Genomic DNA, 17,600 nt, shown 5'->3' with positions numbered 1-17,600 from the left:
TTTGACAACAGCAGAGGAAAGGCAAAACGGAGCATGTAGTACAAAGTTACCTCTTGGAATTGAGTTGAATAACCTCAGCCTTACAGTAGTATGTTTTGTGCGCTTGTACTACAGTATACAGATTTGAATCTGGCCCAGAGACTTGCTATCACATCCCAAGCTATTTTTTGACATGTCCATCGCTCCATAATGAGTTTTACTGTTGTCGTGTCATTTTCTGTACATTAACTCATCCATTTCAATATCTCACATTGTCACCTTAGCTTTGCTTAGTGCCTTTACCCATAGCTTACGTTGAACAGAAAATACAAGGCTATTATTATCAGACACTATTTCTTGTCATTAGCTCTATCCTGTTATGGTGTGCGCAAGTAAACACTTCCCATAGGTGTTATCACCAAATAATTGATTTTCTATTTGAAATGACACATTCCCCAACATGATATTTTAAATGCTAATCTAAAGATGCGTTATAGCCCCACATTCCATGTTGTCGACTACTGCAAAGAGCACCCTCTCCCATCGTCATTTCCGTATGTCCGCTGATTTTAAAAGTACTATATTCAGTAGAAATCCACTGTCTTTGATATACATACAAGTGGAAAGTGCTCTTTGGAATGGCAGGAGCGTGGAACTACCAATGCTATAACTGCATTAACGCAAAACGTTATTAGTGTTCAGTTGCATGAGTGCAATGCAGGCAGGGCTTACAGTGACTGAATGGGGTCAGACAATTTAAATGCCTCTTTTATGACATTTTTAAGGGAGCTGCAATAGAACAAGAAATGGTAGTTTATGTATATTATCTGTGCTTTGTTTTGAGTTGCTGTGCAATTCAGGTGCGAGAGTATCTGTCACAATTAAAATAAATAAATAGAGAGAACATTTAAATTACTGTGCAATATTGTGTTTTTTTCTTTATTCAAAAATATGCCATTTTTTTTACTTCATATAAATTGTGACCAAAACGTGATGGACAGACTGGTGTGCAATGTTGACGATATCAATCTGTATATTTGTTTCTATTGGCTGATTTGTATTTTTTTGTTTTTTTGTTATCTGCTTGGGGGAAAACAATAATAAAGGATGGTACTTAAACAACTGTATTTATTGTAATGACTTTCTTGTGAGTTTTGATTCTATTGATCCTTTCAGTAAAAGTGCACTTCTCAATAACCCTGCATTTGTATTTATTGTAATGACCTGTGAGTGTTGATTCTATTTATCCTTTCGGTAAAAGTGCACTTCTTAATAACCCTGTATTTGTATAAGGTCCTATTAATATTTATCAGCTACCTCAGGTGACCTACTGCACAGGTGATGATTGTTACTGTAGACTGACTGATAAGAATGGAGTCCACCTCAACTGTCTGTTAGCCTGGTTCTTTTCAAAGTTTCCTTGTACACAATGAGGGGTTCAATGGGAGGTGGTATACGGGATTTTGGAGGTGGTACACACAATGTCTTTAAAAGCGGTTAGAAGTCCACAGTTTGGAGTGTACCCTCTTGTAATTTGAGGAAAACAGCCTCAATAATTACTGATGAAATCCAAGGGCTTGTGATGTAATGCAAGTGTTTATTCCTCACAATTAGAGGCTATCAAGACGAAATGCCAGCTACTCTATCTATTAATTTGGTGGACTCATGACAGCGATCGAATGGACTATGTTGCATCTTCATTTTATTCTTGAGCCTTTATTTGGCCTTGCAATGTTACATGATCTGTCTGGATGATAGCATTGGCTCATATGAGACACTGGTTTCGACCAATCCTGAACGCCCAACCACATAAAGCCATTGCAGTGCAAGTATTGAAAGCCTTTTGAGACTGCACATTTCCCCTCATTTGTTGCAAACCATAAAGCTACCCACACCTGTAAAACATGTATATTTTTTACAAGGATCTGGTAAAAACAAACCGCCCTCATAGGCCATTCGCAGCTCCCTAATCTCTGGCTACAAGACCAGCTCAAAAGATATCAACAACTGAGATAAAGACCTCAAAGATTCCCTGAGGCCTAAACCCAGTGCTCAGACAGAGCATAGAGCAGCGTATACAGAGTGGTATGTAAGCAAAGCTTGATGGTCCAACCCAGTGAGACAAACTGCCATTTTTGTAAAAATGTCTGAAGGAAAGTAATAATGATAGTTAAATGCCTCGGTGTTGCAACATGCAATGTGTTTGAAAATGATGAGTCATGTAAGTCAGAGCTGATTCATAGTGCATCGTCTGGAATGATTCAATACTGTAATTGGATACTGACTAGTTACTGCTGGATGTTGTATTGGATGTGTGTTTATCAGTTTGGTCCATTTGTGAAATTGAACAGCTTTTTTCCCCTTGCTCTGATTCATTGTTGGCATGCTATCCAACTGGCAATTGGAAATGTCCCTGTCTATGGTTCAGATTCTGGTCTGATCGCTATTGTGGTCCTGACTCACCTCCCCTGCCCTCCTGGGATTACCAAATCACATGGCCTGAGGTCACAGAGTTATCTTGGATATACTGTACATCGATACTAGATAACATGTAGACACATACTGAATACGTTGTATGTTATCAGTACAGTCATCTAGTTATTGAAAATGTGGTTATTTACTGTAAAACACTGTCAGCCTATCTAGGCACCACACTATTACTCTGCCCTGTGGTCGAGCATTTGCTTACACTAGAGGAGGCTGGTAGGAGGAGCTACAGGAGGACGGACTCATTGTATATGGCTGAAATTGAATAAATGGTCAAACCATGTGGTTTCCATATGTTTGACACCATACCATTAATTCCATTACAGTCTTTACAATGAGCCCGTCCTCCTATAGCTCCTCCCACCAGCTTCCTCTGGCTTACACGTGGTGTTTATAAATGGCTCTTATCCAGTGTCCCTGTCTAATGGAAGCTGTTGTGTGACAATAAGCTCTCTGGGTACAAAATCAGAGGTGGCCAGCAATTATAGGGCAAATGACTGGTCAATCCCTCCTGTCCTTCTGTATAGCATTTACTGTGGAGTGGTGGAAAAGGTACCCAATTGTCATACTTGAGTAAAAGAATAGATACCTTAATAGAAAGTAAAAGTCACCCAGTAAAATACTACGTGAGTAAAAGTCTAAAAGTATTTGTAAGTATCAAAAGTAAAAGTATGAATCATTTAAAATTCCTTCTATTAAGCAAAGCAGGCAGGACCATTTTCTTGTTTTTAAACTGTATGGATGGCAAGGGGCACACTCCAACACTCAGATATAATTTGCGAAAGATGCATTTGTTTAGTGAGTACGCATGATTAGAGGCAGAAGGGATGACCATGTGTTGTCTGGATAAGTGCATGAATTGGACCATTTTCCTGTCCTGCTAAGCATTCAAAATGTAACGTGTTATTCTGGGTGTCAGGGAAAATACATTATTTTCATTAGGAATGTAGTGAAGTAAAAGTAAAAGTTGTCAAAAAATATAAATAGTAAAGTAAAGTACAGATACAAAAAAAACTACTTAGGTAGTACTTTAAAGTATTTTTACTTAAGTACTTTACACCACTGCATTTCTGATGCCTACATCCCTAGGCATTCTGTAGGCACCATAGAATAATATAATCTGTCTATGGTAGGTAGTCTGAGCACGTCATTATGCTTTCCTTTCTCTGTGGTAATGTCTGGTGGTGAAATTGATATGGGTATATATAGCAATCAATGTATTTTTAATTATCAAGCATAAAAAATACTTGTAGCTTCGAAAGACTAGAACAATGACTGAGACATAATACTTTAGGCTTCTAGGGATTCACAAAAATAAAACAAAAAGTTTATACCCTAGGCTAGGGGTTGCGCGGTGAGGTGTCTCTTGACCCGTAATCATCACGTGGGTTAGTGATGTCACTAGGTGGTTAATTTAGTGTGGCCCTAATGTTACCAGCTCAAACTAGTTTTGGAGAAACAAAGGGGAGGGCGACAAATAAGAGCAAGCTGACCGGGATAGAGGTATTCTAGGACTGTAGGACTCTCTTGTGGCTCAGAGTAAGACCTTTAACTCTCGCCAAGAAGTACGATCAAAGAAACAAGTAAGTTATATGTGTATTTATCCAAATGTATAGTGATAAAATGATTACTTTGTGTCACTCAATACAACGTTGTCATTACTCACTTTTAATAGTTCAAATATATAGTCTCCATCATCGGAATCCTCTGGAGGATAACTGACATGTCGTGTGTAATTTCTCAATTAGTTATTTTTCTTGGGAGGTTTTATTTGTGTGTAGGTTTCTTTTATTGAGTTTTTATTTTTATTGTCTTTTAAGTAATTTATGCACCATGTGTTGACTTTACTGCATATATTCATAACTTTTGCCAGTAACGAACACACAACTTTTGTCCCATACACGCGATTTGCGCAAGAAGCGCAATGACACTGCGTATTGTCATACACGTTCGTTGAATCCTAAATATGAAGTCAAGGGTTACATTAAAAAAATACTGAACAGAACGAACTTGTTTCATTCTACAACGGTTCTGTTTAGGGCTCAGAAGAACTTGTGGCCAAGATACGTTTTGTTGTAATTGTTTTGCTTTGAGTTTAATCACTTTCAAATTATGTTAGCTACTTTTCACTGTGTGACAACGTCCTCAGGGGTGACACATTCTAGTTTTGATGATAATAAGACGTGTGTGAGTGGTGTACCCTCTGGACTTCTTCCAAACTCAAGTATAACAGCTCAAAATAGTTACAGTAACGTGGCTATTCATTTAGAACTAAATCCTGCGCAATATAAGAATATTGTTTAATATAAGTCATTATGTTGAGTTGTTACTATTTCAGCTGTAGTGAAAGCTACGCAGTTTGAAAGTGTACTTTTGCATATCTTTGTTCATCTTAAAGTAGCCATTTATTCCACAATCTTAATTGTGTTCATGTGCCAGAAATCTTTTCCTCTAAGTTTGGGCCATTGAATGGTTTTTATGACCAGAAAACTTCACATGAGCAATAACTGTAAGTGACTCGGGATAAGAGCTCCTGCTAAATGACTAAAACGGATGTAAATGTAAATCTCTTCCACCTCAAGAATATGACCATTGAAATCGACTCCAAACTCAAGTACTTGCATTCACTGCTATCCACTCCACTCAAGAGTTGTTCTCCTTTCTTTGTCTTTCACTGCCCAGGACCTTTTCACCTGACCACAATTATCTGCTCCCCCCGATCCAAAGTAGGGGCTGTGTAAGAGGCTGTAAAAGTTGATTTGCAGTCAGAGATAACAACCAAAGCAACATAACCTTAGAGAGATGAAATGGGGAAAAGATAGTCCTCAATCTGTTGTTATCATTGTTTTTCCTGTTGTATTTTTGTCTCTTTTAGAAAACTATTGGGCACGCTGGATACAGATTGTGCCTCGGGGTTATGTTTTTAGAAAGGGAGGAGGGGTAGCATGGGGCTTTACAGCTTGTGTGAGCTTGGCAGATGGACCTCGAGGCAATGGCACAGATAATCAGTGGAGAGAAAACAGCTTTGAAAAGACAGATAAAACTCTCCCTGGCTATTGAAATGCACCGTTCAGCCTGCAGGGCCCCTCAACTATTCTCTCACTGCTCATGGGTATGATGGAGTCTGTCGTTGGTTATGTTAGCGTATCGTGAAATAAGAAGGAATGTGAAGTAAGTAGGCAAGGGCCATTGTCTCTTTTAGAGAATAAACCATTCTGTCATGACTGCCAAGCCTCAACCAGAAGGGATAATATTTTCACATCATTGATGGCAGGGAGGACGTTTAGCTGTTGACCATATAGTAGATAAAGTGCACTCATCCTATTTGAGTCAATAATGTGTTCCACTATGTCCTTGCACTGTCGGTCTCTGACGGCCAGAATCCACCTATATTTTGTATATTAGATCAAATAAAGCATGTGATTCAGCCATTTGTTGGCCACTAAGTGTTACTTCCTTAAGTAGGCCAGGACATTCTGGGTCTTTGTTAACTATCTTTCTTTAGAGTGACCCTCGACCCCGCAGCTTCTCTCTTATTGGTCTTAGTCGGCATTCCATCCTTCTTTTTTTTTTGCGGTCAGTGGCTTTTCTGAGAAGACGAGGAATGCTGCTTTGCAGTAAAAACAAGAGTGACTTTAACCCTTTATGCTTTATGCTTTTCAGGTTCAGCGTGGTCCTGCTTTCCATGGGTTGTTATTGTTTCGTTGTAGAACTGATCAAGATGTGTGTTTGACAGTAACTCTAATGTTATCTATTTGACCATTATCAGATGATTAGCAAGAGGAACCACCATTTGAGTCAATTGAATTATGATGGTTACGGTGTCTGGTCCAATTTTGCTATTTGGTTTGCTTTCTGCTAGGCAATTAATATTATGTTCATCCCATTGTGTGATGGGTAGATGGTGGTAGTTGGGTGGGGTGTTAATAGTGAGCGATGTTTCATAATAACATGTTTATGGTTGGGTAAAGAAGATCTCTTACACACCCATACCTAAGTATTCTAACATTCTTGTTACAGCTGCATTACTGATGGATAAAAAATGACTAGCACGGATAAAAATAGCAATGTTTGTCTGCATATTTAGCAAGTCTTTCAGCATGCTAGCTCTTGTAAGCTGTAGTATTTTAAGATGACCTTTCTCCCAATATGCTAAGGTCACATTCAGATGTGTGGAACAAAGACTCTGCATGGGATATCTGTCTAGTGGCCCTTTAGAATGGAGTGAAAGGAGACCAGGAAAAGGCTCTGTTTTAGCTCTGCATTAGCAAAGAACGATGAAAGATTTTGAGGGCTCTCCGGGCCTCACCAACGGCAAGGCTCAGTGGGTTAGACGAGGCCTGCTGGGTGTTGTTTCATCAATGACAAATGTGTTGCCTGGAGTAGCCCCTCGACATTTATGACCAGGGGAAGAATGTCATTGGAACTGCTAGCTGGGGGGTGGGGGGTGGGGGGGGGGGGGAGTGGTGACAGTTGAGAATGGGGAGTTTCCAGAGTTTTATGGTTGCTTGGAGTGTTTAGTTATGCTTACTGGCCACTGGCGCCTAATTACTTTTTTGAGGACAGAAGACAGATTTACTGGGCCAGCAGAATATTTGATCAACTGGCTTGAAGAGGAGCAGTAAGTGTATGTGCCAGAGGGTCTGCTGGCCTGGTATTTGTGTAGCCATCGCTTTCATTCTCAGTCCTTTTGATGAGCAGTCAAATACAGATATAACACTTTCAGAAGCCAATTGTAAAATTGCCTGATAAAAGGATTGTGCCTTGGTAGATTCTCAGGTAGACCAGCTCCCTTTCAGTAGTGAGTGGATGGCTGCCGCTTATGGCATTCTACCTCACACAGTACGAGGCCATAGTTCAGAGAGGTGATAACCTCTAATGGATTGGACTTTTCCAGTGAGTTGTTGATTCATCAGTTGTAGCTGACCTTTCTATCCAGGGTTGCCCGCAGGCAGGGAAAGTTCAATGCGAGCATACTGCAATGTGAGAGGATGTGACTGCCATCTCTGCTCGGCTTCTGGACATATTGGCTCAGGCACAAACCAATAAAACAAATGTTGCTGTTAGATGAGTTTGCGTGGGCAACGGGAAATACACAAGGGTGCTGTTCATCAGAGACTTCCCAGAAAACCGGGAACATTCACAGAACATTATCTAAGATTCCCGTTAAGTCGACGTGGGGGGGGGGGGGGGTTATTTAGATTTGTCAGGGGGTGCTTCCTGTGGCTATGTCCTTGGAATCTTCTCCCAACATTTACTCACATTTTCTTCACAACATCTGTAGAAACTGCAACAGAACATTCCCCTAAGGTTGTCATTAGGTTGTCATTAGGTTGCCAGGGATCATTAGGTTGTCATTAGGTTACCAGGGAATGTAATAACACAATGTTTCGGTAATGTTCTTAGAAACATACTGCCGCAACAAAATGTGGGAGCAGTAGAACTGGTTCTGAGGAAACAGTACAGGAACGTTCTGCTAATGTTGAGGGAACTGATTTTCAAAACACCCATGACAAAAAGCAGGGAATATTTATTCCTACAATGGTTTCAAAAAGGTTATAGTGTGACATTGTGACATGATGGTTGTAATAATGTTCCCTGAAAATACTTAAGCAATATAATGTTGGAGCAATAGAAGTTGTTCTTAAAAAAACATTCCAGGAATATTCAGCGAATGTTGATGGAGAAATGACTATTAACCCCGATTACAATAAACCTCCCTGCAGGACTCTAATAAAGCTATTCTGTAAGGTTATGACACGACAATCCAGAATTGTTCTAAAAACATACTTCAACGATAATGCAATTAGTTCTGAAAACATTGCTGCAATGTTCTGCTAACATTGATGTGTAATGTAACATTATTATGCTGTAGGAAGTTGCCAAAGTTTTAAACGAATGGCATCCCTATCCTCTTTCATCATTATATTATATTAGGGTATTGTCCAAACAAAGCTGTAGCTTTTTTCAACAATGGCATTCAAGTAGATTTGAACCTGCAATCTGCCATCTTCAAGCCTTGTAGCCTACTTAGTTTGCTACTTGGTTTGCTGCACCACCACGATCTTGATGTTTCTAGTGGATCCTTAAATAATGATCCAAACTATGGCTACAGTATATGTCTTAGTACAAATGCACGTCTATGTACACCTCACCACAATCTGCCAGGAAATAATTGAACATGAATTCTGAAATCAAGTTTGGAGGGAAAATAAAAGTAAAACTTTACAGCATATAAAGAAAATTGGCAGAGAAAGAAAGAAATAGAGGACACTTATTTTTCTAGATTTTGTTATTATATCTTTGACAACGACTTAAGACCACAACCTGGAAGTCAGAGTAAAGGTGTAAACAGCTTTATATTTGTGTTAGTCACACCCCAGTGGTGCAGTGGATTCATTCCAGGGATAACAGTCCAAAGCCCGGGTTTGATCCCTGCTTGCGACTATCAACCAATTATGGTAAAATCATGTGATTCCAAATAATTGCCGTGTGTTTCTACATGGATTGTTGTACAACTAACTTCCTAAACAGTAAGATAACACTGACACATGAAAGAAACATCGATGGACTGTTCAAAACTTAATTTGATAATTCTGGGAACATTGAGGGAATGTTTTGTGCACCCTGATACAAACATTGTAAGAATGCCTTCAAAACTGGACAGATTTTGTGTTTTTGGAACCTATCTTGTCATCTCCCCACAATGTTCCCATAACCTAAATAAATGTTTTAGGAACCTTTTAAAGAACATAATAATACGTTCTGGGAACGTTCTTGCAACATCAGGTAAATGTTTTTTCAACCTAATAGAAACCTTGTAATTATCTGCACAACTGGACAGTTGTGTTTTGGGAATTTATTTTTTGCCATGTTCCCACAACATAAAGATATGTGTTAGGAACTTTTAAAGAACATAAAAAAATGTGTTCTGGGAATGTTCACGTAACATCAGGTGAATGTTTTTTGCATTCTCAAATTGCATAATTGCATAAACATTGCGTAATCATCTGCACAACTGGAAGGTTTTTACGTTTTGGGAACATATCTTTGTGATGTCCCCACAACGTTCTCACCAGACTGTTCCCACAACCTAATGAAACATTCCGGGAACCTTTAAAGAACAGACCAAATGTGTTCTGGGATCATTCTTGCAACATCAAGCTAATGTTTTATAGAAACATGTCACGTCCTGACCTTAGAGAGCCCTTATTTTCTATGGTCAGGGCGTGACTGGGGGTTAGTCTAGTTTATTATTTCTATGTGGGGTTCTAGTTTTGTTTTCTAAGTTGGTGATTTTGTATGATTCCCAATTGGAGACAGCTGGTAATCGTTGTCTCTAATTGGGGATCATATTTAGGTAGCTTTTTTCCACCTGTGTTTTGTGGGATATTGTTAATGGGTAGTTGTATGTCAGCACTCAATTGTCATCACGTTTCGTTCTTGCTTTATTGTTTTGTGCGTTTCACTAAATAAAGATGTGGAACCCAGATCACGCTGTACGTTGGTCCGAGTATGCTTCTAACGATCGTGACAGAATATCCCACCACAACAGGACCAAGCAGCGTGCCCAGGAGGAGAGGGTAACATGGACTTGGGAGGAGATTCTGGATGGGAAGGGATCCTGAACTTGGGAGGAAATCCTGTCAGGAAAGGATCGCCTTCCTTGGCGGGAGACGCAAGGAGAGAAGGGAGGACAGCGTCGACGCCGGGGTTCGCGGCCACAAGGAAAGCCCAAAAGACAGACCGAAAAAAAACTAATTGGGGGTGGCACATGGGGTGGTCGGCGGAGCCGAGGAGTGAACCAGAGCCAGTCTGGGAGAAGAGGGAGATACTGGAGGAGAGTGAAAGGAGAGCGTCAGAGATTGGATGTAGGTATTGGAGGAGAAAGAGCGGAGAGAGTTGTTAAGTTGGTGGAAGATGCACGACAGTTGCCCTAAGGAGCGTGTAATTAGTTTAATGCCACATGAGTCAGCATGTGTGTTAAAGTTCCAGTACAATTGATGCCGGCTATACGCATCAGGTCTCCAGTGCGAATTCACAGCCGGGTACATCCTGTGCCAGCTCCTCGCACTTGCCGTGCAAAGTGTGTTAAAATTCCGGTACAATTGATGCCGGCTATGCGTGCCAGGTCTCCAGTGCGCCTTCACATCCCAGTACGTCCTGTGCCAGCTCCTCGCATTTGCTGGGCGAGGTGTATCATCGAACCGGTACCATTGATGCCGGCTATACGCACCAGGTCTCCAGTACGTCTCCACAGCCCGGTACGTCCTGCGCCTGCTCCTCGCACTCTCCCTCAAGTGCGCCTTCCCAGTCAGGTATGTCCTGTGCCTGCTCCTCGCATTCTCCCTGAAGTGCATGTTCCCAGTCAGGTACGTCCTGTGCCTGCTCCTCGCATTCTCCCTGAAGTGCGCCTTCCCAGTCAGGTACGTCTGTGCCTGATCCTCGCACTCGCCCTGAGGTGCGTGTCACCAATTCGGTGCCGCATGTGCCGGCCCCACACATCAGGCCTCCAGTGTGCCTCCCCAGTCCAGAGCTTCAAGCGACGGTCCCCAGTCCAGAGCTTCAAGCGACGGTCCCCAGTCCAGAGCTTCCGGCGACGGTCCCCAGTCCAGAGCTTCCGGCGACGGTCCCCAGTCCAGAGCTTCCGGCGATGATTTCCAGTCCAGAGCTTTCGGCGACGATTTCCAGTCCGGAACCTACGGTGACGATTTCCAGTCCGGAACCTCCTACGACGGTCCACAGTCCGGAACCTCCTGAGATGGTCCACAGTACGAACCTCCTGAGACGGTCCACGGTCCAGAACCTCCAGCTCAGGAGCCTTCCTCTGCGCCTATGTCCAGTCCGAGCACGGCGTCCAGTCCAGATCCAAGGCAGGAGCCTTCCTCTGCGCCGATGTCCAGTACAAGCACGGCGTCCAGTCCAGCTCCATGGCAGGAGTCTTCCTCTGCACCGATGTCCAGGCCAGGTAGCTTTTTTCCACCTGTGTTTTGTGGGATATTGTTTATGAGTAGTTGTATGTCAGCACTCCATTGTCGTCACGTTTGTTCTTGCTTTATTGTTTTGTGCGTTTCACTAAATAAAGATGTGGAACCCAGATCACGCTGCACGTTGGTCCGAGTATGCTTTTAACGATCTTGACAAAACATTGTATAATCATCAGCACAACTGGACTGTAGTTGTATTATGAGAACATTTGCCACAACCTAACTAATGTTCTGGGAACTTTCACAGAACCAATTTTGGTTTGCTGGGTTGGCGTCTTAGTTTGTGTTGTAGGAAGATTCATTGTAACGTCCACATGACATTTCGTGAACAGCCCATAACGTGACATCTTAGTTTCCTGCTGCTGTGTGATCTCAATTCTTTGTTCTCGATGGCTTCATTGTTTGTGTTCCACTAGGAGACTTGTATGATTTATGCATTTTGCCAGTCATTAACGAGGGGTCCTAATTAATCCTAGCCAATAATCAGGGTATGGTACAGAAAACACATATTGTGCCTTGAATGTTGATTGTATGTCACAGATATAAACGTAATAATATTTCAAATACTTCTTTGCATAGTGAGAAGCAATGTTTCAGTTTTTATTACCCTGGGAAGCAGATTGATTGAATAGGGCCGCTAATCTTTTGAAGGGAAAGCGTGAAATACTTTTAGATTCCCACCACAAAATCAAGGATTTGGTATTATAGGCAACCTTGTTTGGGTAATTGATGTCAGATTCCTGGAATGAAAAGAGTTACTCTTTGTGGGTGTTCTTCAAACTAATACTAGACCTGTCTGTCCCGGCACAGCTCTGAACTCTTCTAACCCAGACAGAGACAAGCAGTTCCCCCATGTCCCCCAGAAGAATTGCTTCAAACCAAGCCTCTTCCATCGAGCTCTCCCTGTCAGGGCGGCCCCTATCACCTCCCAGCAGGTGGGTTAGCCTTCACCATGGTGATCTGGTGCTGCCATCCATCCCCTGCTGCTAGCTCTGGGACTGTTGGCAGAAAGAATAGACATGAACTCAATTAAGTCAGAGAATAAATAGAAACTCAGAACTTGAGAGTCTTGGAGGATGCCTTATAGACAACCAGACATTTCAGAAATAGAGGGCTATTTCTTTATCTGTGAGTTACTGTTCTTTTCTTTTGAACTTAAAGCTGAAATCTGTAACTGGTCGCCCCAGTGCCTTTGTTTTCAGGGGTTTAGCAGAAACATACCTCAAACAACATGGCCAGCCTAGCTAACCCGTAAAGTAGGGTTGAGTTTGGCCACATTGTGGCGCTGTTGGACATTCAAGCTCATTGGCTCATAGCGGCCATATTGTTTCAGCTAGTCTTGCATTCATAGATGCTATATACCAAATTTGGTCCCGATCGGTCCAGCGGTTCTGGAGAAGAAGACGTTAATGGTCCAACATACATCAAAAGCATGATTGCATGATCAGTTTGATTGTGAATTCTGATATTTGGAAAGTACCGAAGTAAGTCGTCCTTGGGCTATGTGTCACATTTTTCCTGATGGTGGCACGGTAGGCCCATAGCTGAACTCCACCATTGGTGCTTGCAGCTATATATTTGATTGTTTTTGTTATTGAAACCGAGGAGAATGTCCGGCAACGTGGTAAAAAAAAATGTTGCAGTACATATTCTGGTGTTCTATTGCGCGTGCAATGATGTCCGAGTAAAAAAAACAACAACACAGTGTTATGTCTGCATAATGCAATGACCATGATACACAAAGATGGGACGCGCGATTGTGACAATAAGATGACATGAATTGTGTTTAATGTGTCATCAACATGAGCCGGATAGATTTATGTTTTCAAACATATTCCAGGCAACTGCATGTCACAAAATGTTGTATTTTGTTTGGTGTTCATGTTGGAAAACGTGTTGTTTTGTGTAAGGGGAAGTGAAAGGGTGGAGTGGGTAGCTCATGACCCATTGATCCTCATTGCTGGTTGTGTGCCTCACTGTTTGTCTGATTGACCCTAAATTGAGTCATGAGAGCATAGGGAAAAAATCAATACAATCTTTCAGCCCTCTCACATGTATTTTCCTAGTTCTCACTCTCACGGGCTCGAGTGTCAAGCTTTAAAACGGCTTCATGTAATTCATTTTATATAACATGACGTGTTTTACTCTTTGACCATAATCCTTTATTCACTTTTCACCTCTAAAGTAGAGAACCTCTCATTGTAATGTGCAGACTCCTCATGAACGGACAGGGGTGAATTAGTTTGAATAGCTGGCAACGATCAATATTTGACCTTGATCGTGGTCTTTCAACTCTCAGCTCGATTATAGATACACACCAGAGGAAAAATCAGGTTGACCTTTGGCACAGCAGATGTCACCTCAAATGACACACAATATAACCTACAGAATGGCTAAATTATTTCTAGTGCCACGATTGTAATGGCATGGTTTTTTGTTTTTTTCCCTCTTTTTTTTTCTTTTCTCTCCAGTATGCGAGGTTTGTTCTCAACAGTTATGGTGCTTCTGGTGGCCTTGATGATAGTCACCACTGAAGCAGGGAAAAACAAGAGAGGTAAGGGATTTGCTATGTGTGGCTTTAATATGCCGTGCCCAGTTGGCAGTTGCACCTTCCATGAGGTTCATAAAGCCCCATGAAAGGTTGGAAACATGTCCTTACTAATTACTAATTGGAATATTGCTGATATTATTTCTGTCATCTGTATATATTTATTTTTTCATAATTACATCTTGACATTTTTGTTTCACAGAGAAGGGGAAAGGGGCCAAGGGTGCTGCCACTGAGTGTGCGGAATGGCGCTATGGTAGCTGTGTGCCTAACAACGGAGACTGTGGAGCCGGTGTCAGAGAGGGCACCTGCAACGACCAGATGAGGAAACTGAAGTGCAAAGTGCCTTGCAACTGGAAGAAGGAGTTCGGCGGTAGGAATTATACATTGACAGATGATTCCATTTCCCTTGATATACCCTGCAATTTCTCAAAGTGTAAAGTGGTGGTCAGTCAATAAAAAATATAGCAAACATGTCATTCATAGGTTATTACTACATCATTAGAATTGTATCATGGAATTTCTTAGTAAATACCTAGTAATTTACATAACCACAAAAAACTATAGAACAATTTCTTTAGAATAAATTATGTTCAGACTGTTCTATGATAGTCTGATGACTGTTACTGTAATTTAATGATGCCAATGTGTTTTCATTAATTGAAAAACCTTCATCTATTTTATGAGAATTTGTAAGATTCTTGTTTGCATAAAATAGACGTAGACCAGCCATTTCAATAAAAGGTAACAGAATTTATTCTTGGAGCGCGCTGCCACGTTACCACGAGCAACAGTTTATATACAATAACATGACGTCATTTCATTGCTTAACAGAATCCCCTCCTCTCGACCGGGACAAAGTGAGGTTAATAGTTCATTCTAACTTACTAACACACACACAGGTCACACAACATAACTGAATTAACTTTTGACCCATCAACATTATCGATAACCACTTAGCTGACAGTTCTAATTAACAGAGAACCTAGGAATGCACTCACAGCCTTATCTAAAACACCCCAGAGCTCAGTTTCGTCGGTTCAACCATAGGTTAGCTACCTTATCTGCTTACTTAATCCACAACCCATTCATTTCTGCCTAGTTGGAATGGTGTTCATTAACTTTAATTACTCCTTGTCCGTGTCACACAATCCCTTCTTATGAACTCATATTGTTAATCAGATATAATAAAACAGAGTATAAGTTTACTTAGTTACAGTTCCATTTAAAATGATTTGTTCAGTCATTTAATCATAATTTTCCCAACATGACTCACACTAAATTCTTCCGCTACTCTGTCGTTCACTACATACTTTAGTCTGAGACTGCCATCATTGAAGTTGTTTGTTGGGAGGAGGGGCACGAGGGGCGTTGTGCAAAGCAAAGTCATCAATGATTGGATTGTCTCTAACCAATCAGAGTACCAAAGCCAATGCCGAATTTTCAAATCGTCACTTTACCCTCATGTGTTCTGGCTCTGGCCCAAACCATTGGTTTCTGGACCAATCAGATAGCCCGAATGTGTCCGCATTCGGTGAAGGATCGGGGAGGTACTCAGATCCAGACTCATTGCAGAGAAGAAACTAGCATACGAAACTAACGTACGTGGGCTTTTTTTAAAAAACTATCATACTCAACGGTTTTCCCTTCTGAACTGTGCAATTTCAGCTGACTGCAAGTATAAGTTTGGCAGCTGGGGTGAGTGTGATACAGCTACTGGATCCAAGAACCGGTCTGGAACCCTGAAAAAGGCCCTGTACGACGCAGAGTGCCAACCCACCATCAAGGTGTCTAAGCCATGCCCCACAAAGACCAAGACAAAGGCCAAAGGTAAGAAGTAGAAATGTAAGTAATGTAATAAAGTAAAATTCCTATCCACAAATGAGTATGTAATATTGAGCAAGGAATCTATGATGAATGTACCCTATTGTTTCATCATTTGTTTTATTGTCTTCCTACAGGAAAGAAGGGAAGAGGCAAGGAGAACTAGAAGGTGGATGAGTCCACATTGAAGAAGTGATTGGTTGGATTTTATTACGCAATATCCTTTGCTTTTTCAACAAACATAATATGCACAAGTGAATTATGAGATGTCAAGTGGGCCCTTCCTTCAAATACAGTATAACAAATGCTAAATGTCTCTGAATATTGACCAAATATCCCACAAATGTAGACAAACACAATTTTTTTTCTTCACAAAAATGTCCAGCTGTCAGTGGCCTGGCAATTTGGCAAGTAAGAATGCAGTTCTGGACATGCTGTATTATGCAAGATATGCAAGAAACAGATACTCTTGAACTCAGCAGTGTTTTAGATCTACCTAGACAACCTTGTGATGTACAACCAGAGTTTGTTGTATTTTTTGTACGCTCTCAGTTCCTTTACATTAGTTCAACTGGAGTCAAGGCAAAGCTCCTTGTTTGAGATTATTTTAACCAGTAGATTTGATATACTTGAGTTTTTTTAAATTAAAAATGTTCATCTTACATTGTTGCGATTGTTATAGTTTTCTCTTGACTACCAATTAGTATTACTAACAGAATTGATGAGTGGATTTCAGTTGCGTGTGCCAATTAGTAAAAGTAGAGAGATGCAAATCAACTATTTTTCTAGTAAACTGAGGACTGTCAGCTCAACGTGTTTCATGTACAATACAAAGGTGAGATTGAATGCTCAAGAGAAGGCAGTCATTGTCTTTGTAACGATAATAGTGGTATTGTTAAAACGATTAGTTTTATAATATATATACTTCAAAAGGTGTCAGGCGATTTTGAGTCGAACTGCTGCGTTCATATTTTAGCAAACACATACATACGCCTTCACACAGTTCATCTGTACTCTCATTTTTGTAATTACTGTCATTATTATTACACAAACCCTTGGAACAGAAAAAAATCTACCACTTAAAATAAACTCTCAGAATTTTGACTATTGGTTGTTTCGTGTTTCTTCCTAATAAAGGTTTGTTAAGTCTCTGCTTTTGTTGAAATATACAGTGGCAGTTTAACTTACTACATTTATACTATTAAAGAGAGACTGAATCAAAACAACTACGTCCCTGGTTGAAAATAGCCTATGTGGCATCGATATGTGTCAGGTACATGTATTCTTGTGTCAAAATGTACTACAAAATGTAAATATGACAATGTTGGTCATAAAGTCAGTCTTGTCCAAAACTGAGATTTGGGAGATTATTAGGAAAAAAGGGTATGTCATGGTATGAAGTGTATATTTAATTCCTGCCTACAGCTGACAGCACCCAAGTAGCTGACCATTGTACATTTGGGTTGACTTTGGATATCCCTATGGGGCTAGGTACGGACCATCAGTAAATTACACAATGCACATACATGGGACAATATTTCTTGCTCCAAGACAAACTTCACTGCAGCCAACGTGTGTAAAACATTTAAACGCAAGGCTGTTGGCCAAGCCCTCGCAAGGCTGCCGGCCCAGACGGCATCCCTGGCCGCGTCCTCAGAGCATGCACAGACCAGCTGGCTGGTGTATTTACGGACATATTCAATCAATCCTTATCCCAGTCTGCTGTTCCCACATGCTTCATGTGGGCCACCAACCATTGTTCCTGTTCCCAAGAA

The 17,600-nt window shown here is 41.0% G+C and overlaps 1 protein-coding gene across 2 annotated transcripts; it reads left to right on the top strand.

Annotated features, from left to right (window-relative positions):
* Positions 1 to 3,877: 3,877 nt before the first annotated feature.
* Positions 3,878 to 16,184, top strand: LOC139411318 (midkine-B-like). 2 transcript variants are annotated; one of them, XM_071157530.1, is made up of 6 exons: positions 3,908 to 4,049; positions 12,264 to 12,388; positions 13,925 to 14,007; positions 14,204 to 14,374; positions 15,670 to 15,831; positions 15,963 to 16,184. In XM_071157530.1, exons 2-6 carry the CDS (start codon positions 12,306 to 12,308, stop codon positions 15,989 to 15,991), a joined length of 528 nt encoding a protein of 175 aa, XP_071013631.1. In that variant the 5' UTR covers positions 3,908 to 4,049; positions 12,264 to 12,305; the 3' UTR covers positions 15,992 to 16,184. The 2 variants fall into 2 exon arrangements, with proteins under 2 accessions (XP_071013632.1, XP_071013631.1); XM_071157531.1 differs by lacking the exon at positions 12,264 to 12,388 and having other exon boundaries at positions 3,878 to 4,049.
* The last annotated feature ends 1,416 nt before the right edge of the window (positions 16,185 to 17,600 follow it).

This window comes from Oncorhynchus clarkii, chromosome 6, assembly GCF_045791955.1.
Source record: "Oncorhynchus clarkii lewisi isolate Uvic-CL-2024 chromosome 6, UVic_Ocla_1.0, whole genome shotgun sequence".
NCBI classification, from domain to species: domain Eukaryota; kingdom Metazoa; phylum Chordata; class Actinopteri; order Salmoniformes; family Salmonidae; genus Oncorhynchus; species Oncorhynchus clarkii.
Note: the sequence above shows the minus strand (reverse complement) of the source record. Positions and strands in the feature narration are given on the sequence as shown.

Excerpts from the sequence above, each read along its gene's own strand:
- LOC139411318 (XM_071157530.1), top strand. The coding sequence starts at position 12,306 with ATGTCCCCCAGAAGAATTGCTTCAAACCAAGCCTCTTCCATCGAGCTC. Across the intron at positions 12,389-13,924 it reads CCCCTATCACCTCCCAGCAG|TATGCGAGGTTTGTTCTCAA; the intron begins GTGGGTTAGCCT and ends TTTTCTCTCCAG. Across the intron at positions 15,832-15,962 it reads GACCAAGACAAAGGCCAAAG|GAAAGAAGGGAAGAGGCAAG; the intron begins GTAAGAAGTAGA and ends GTCTTCCTACAG.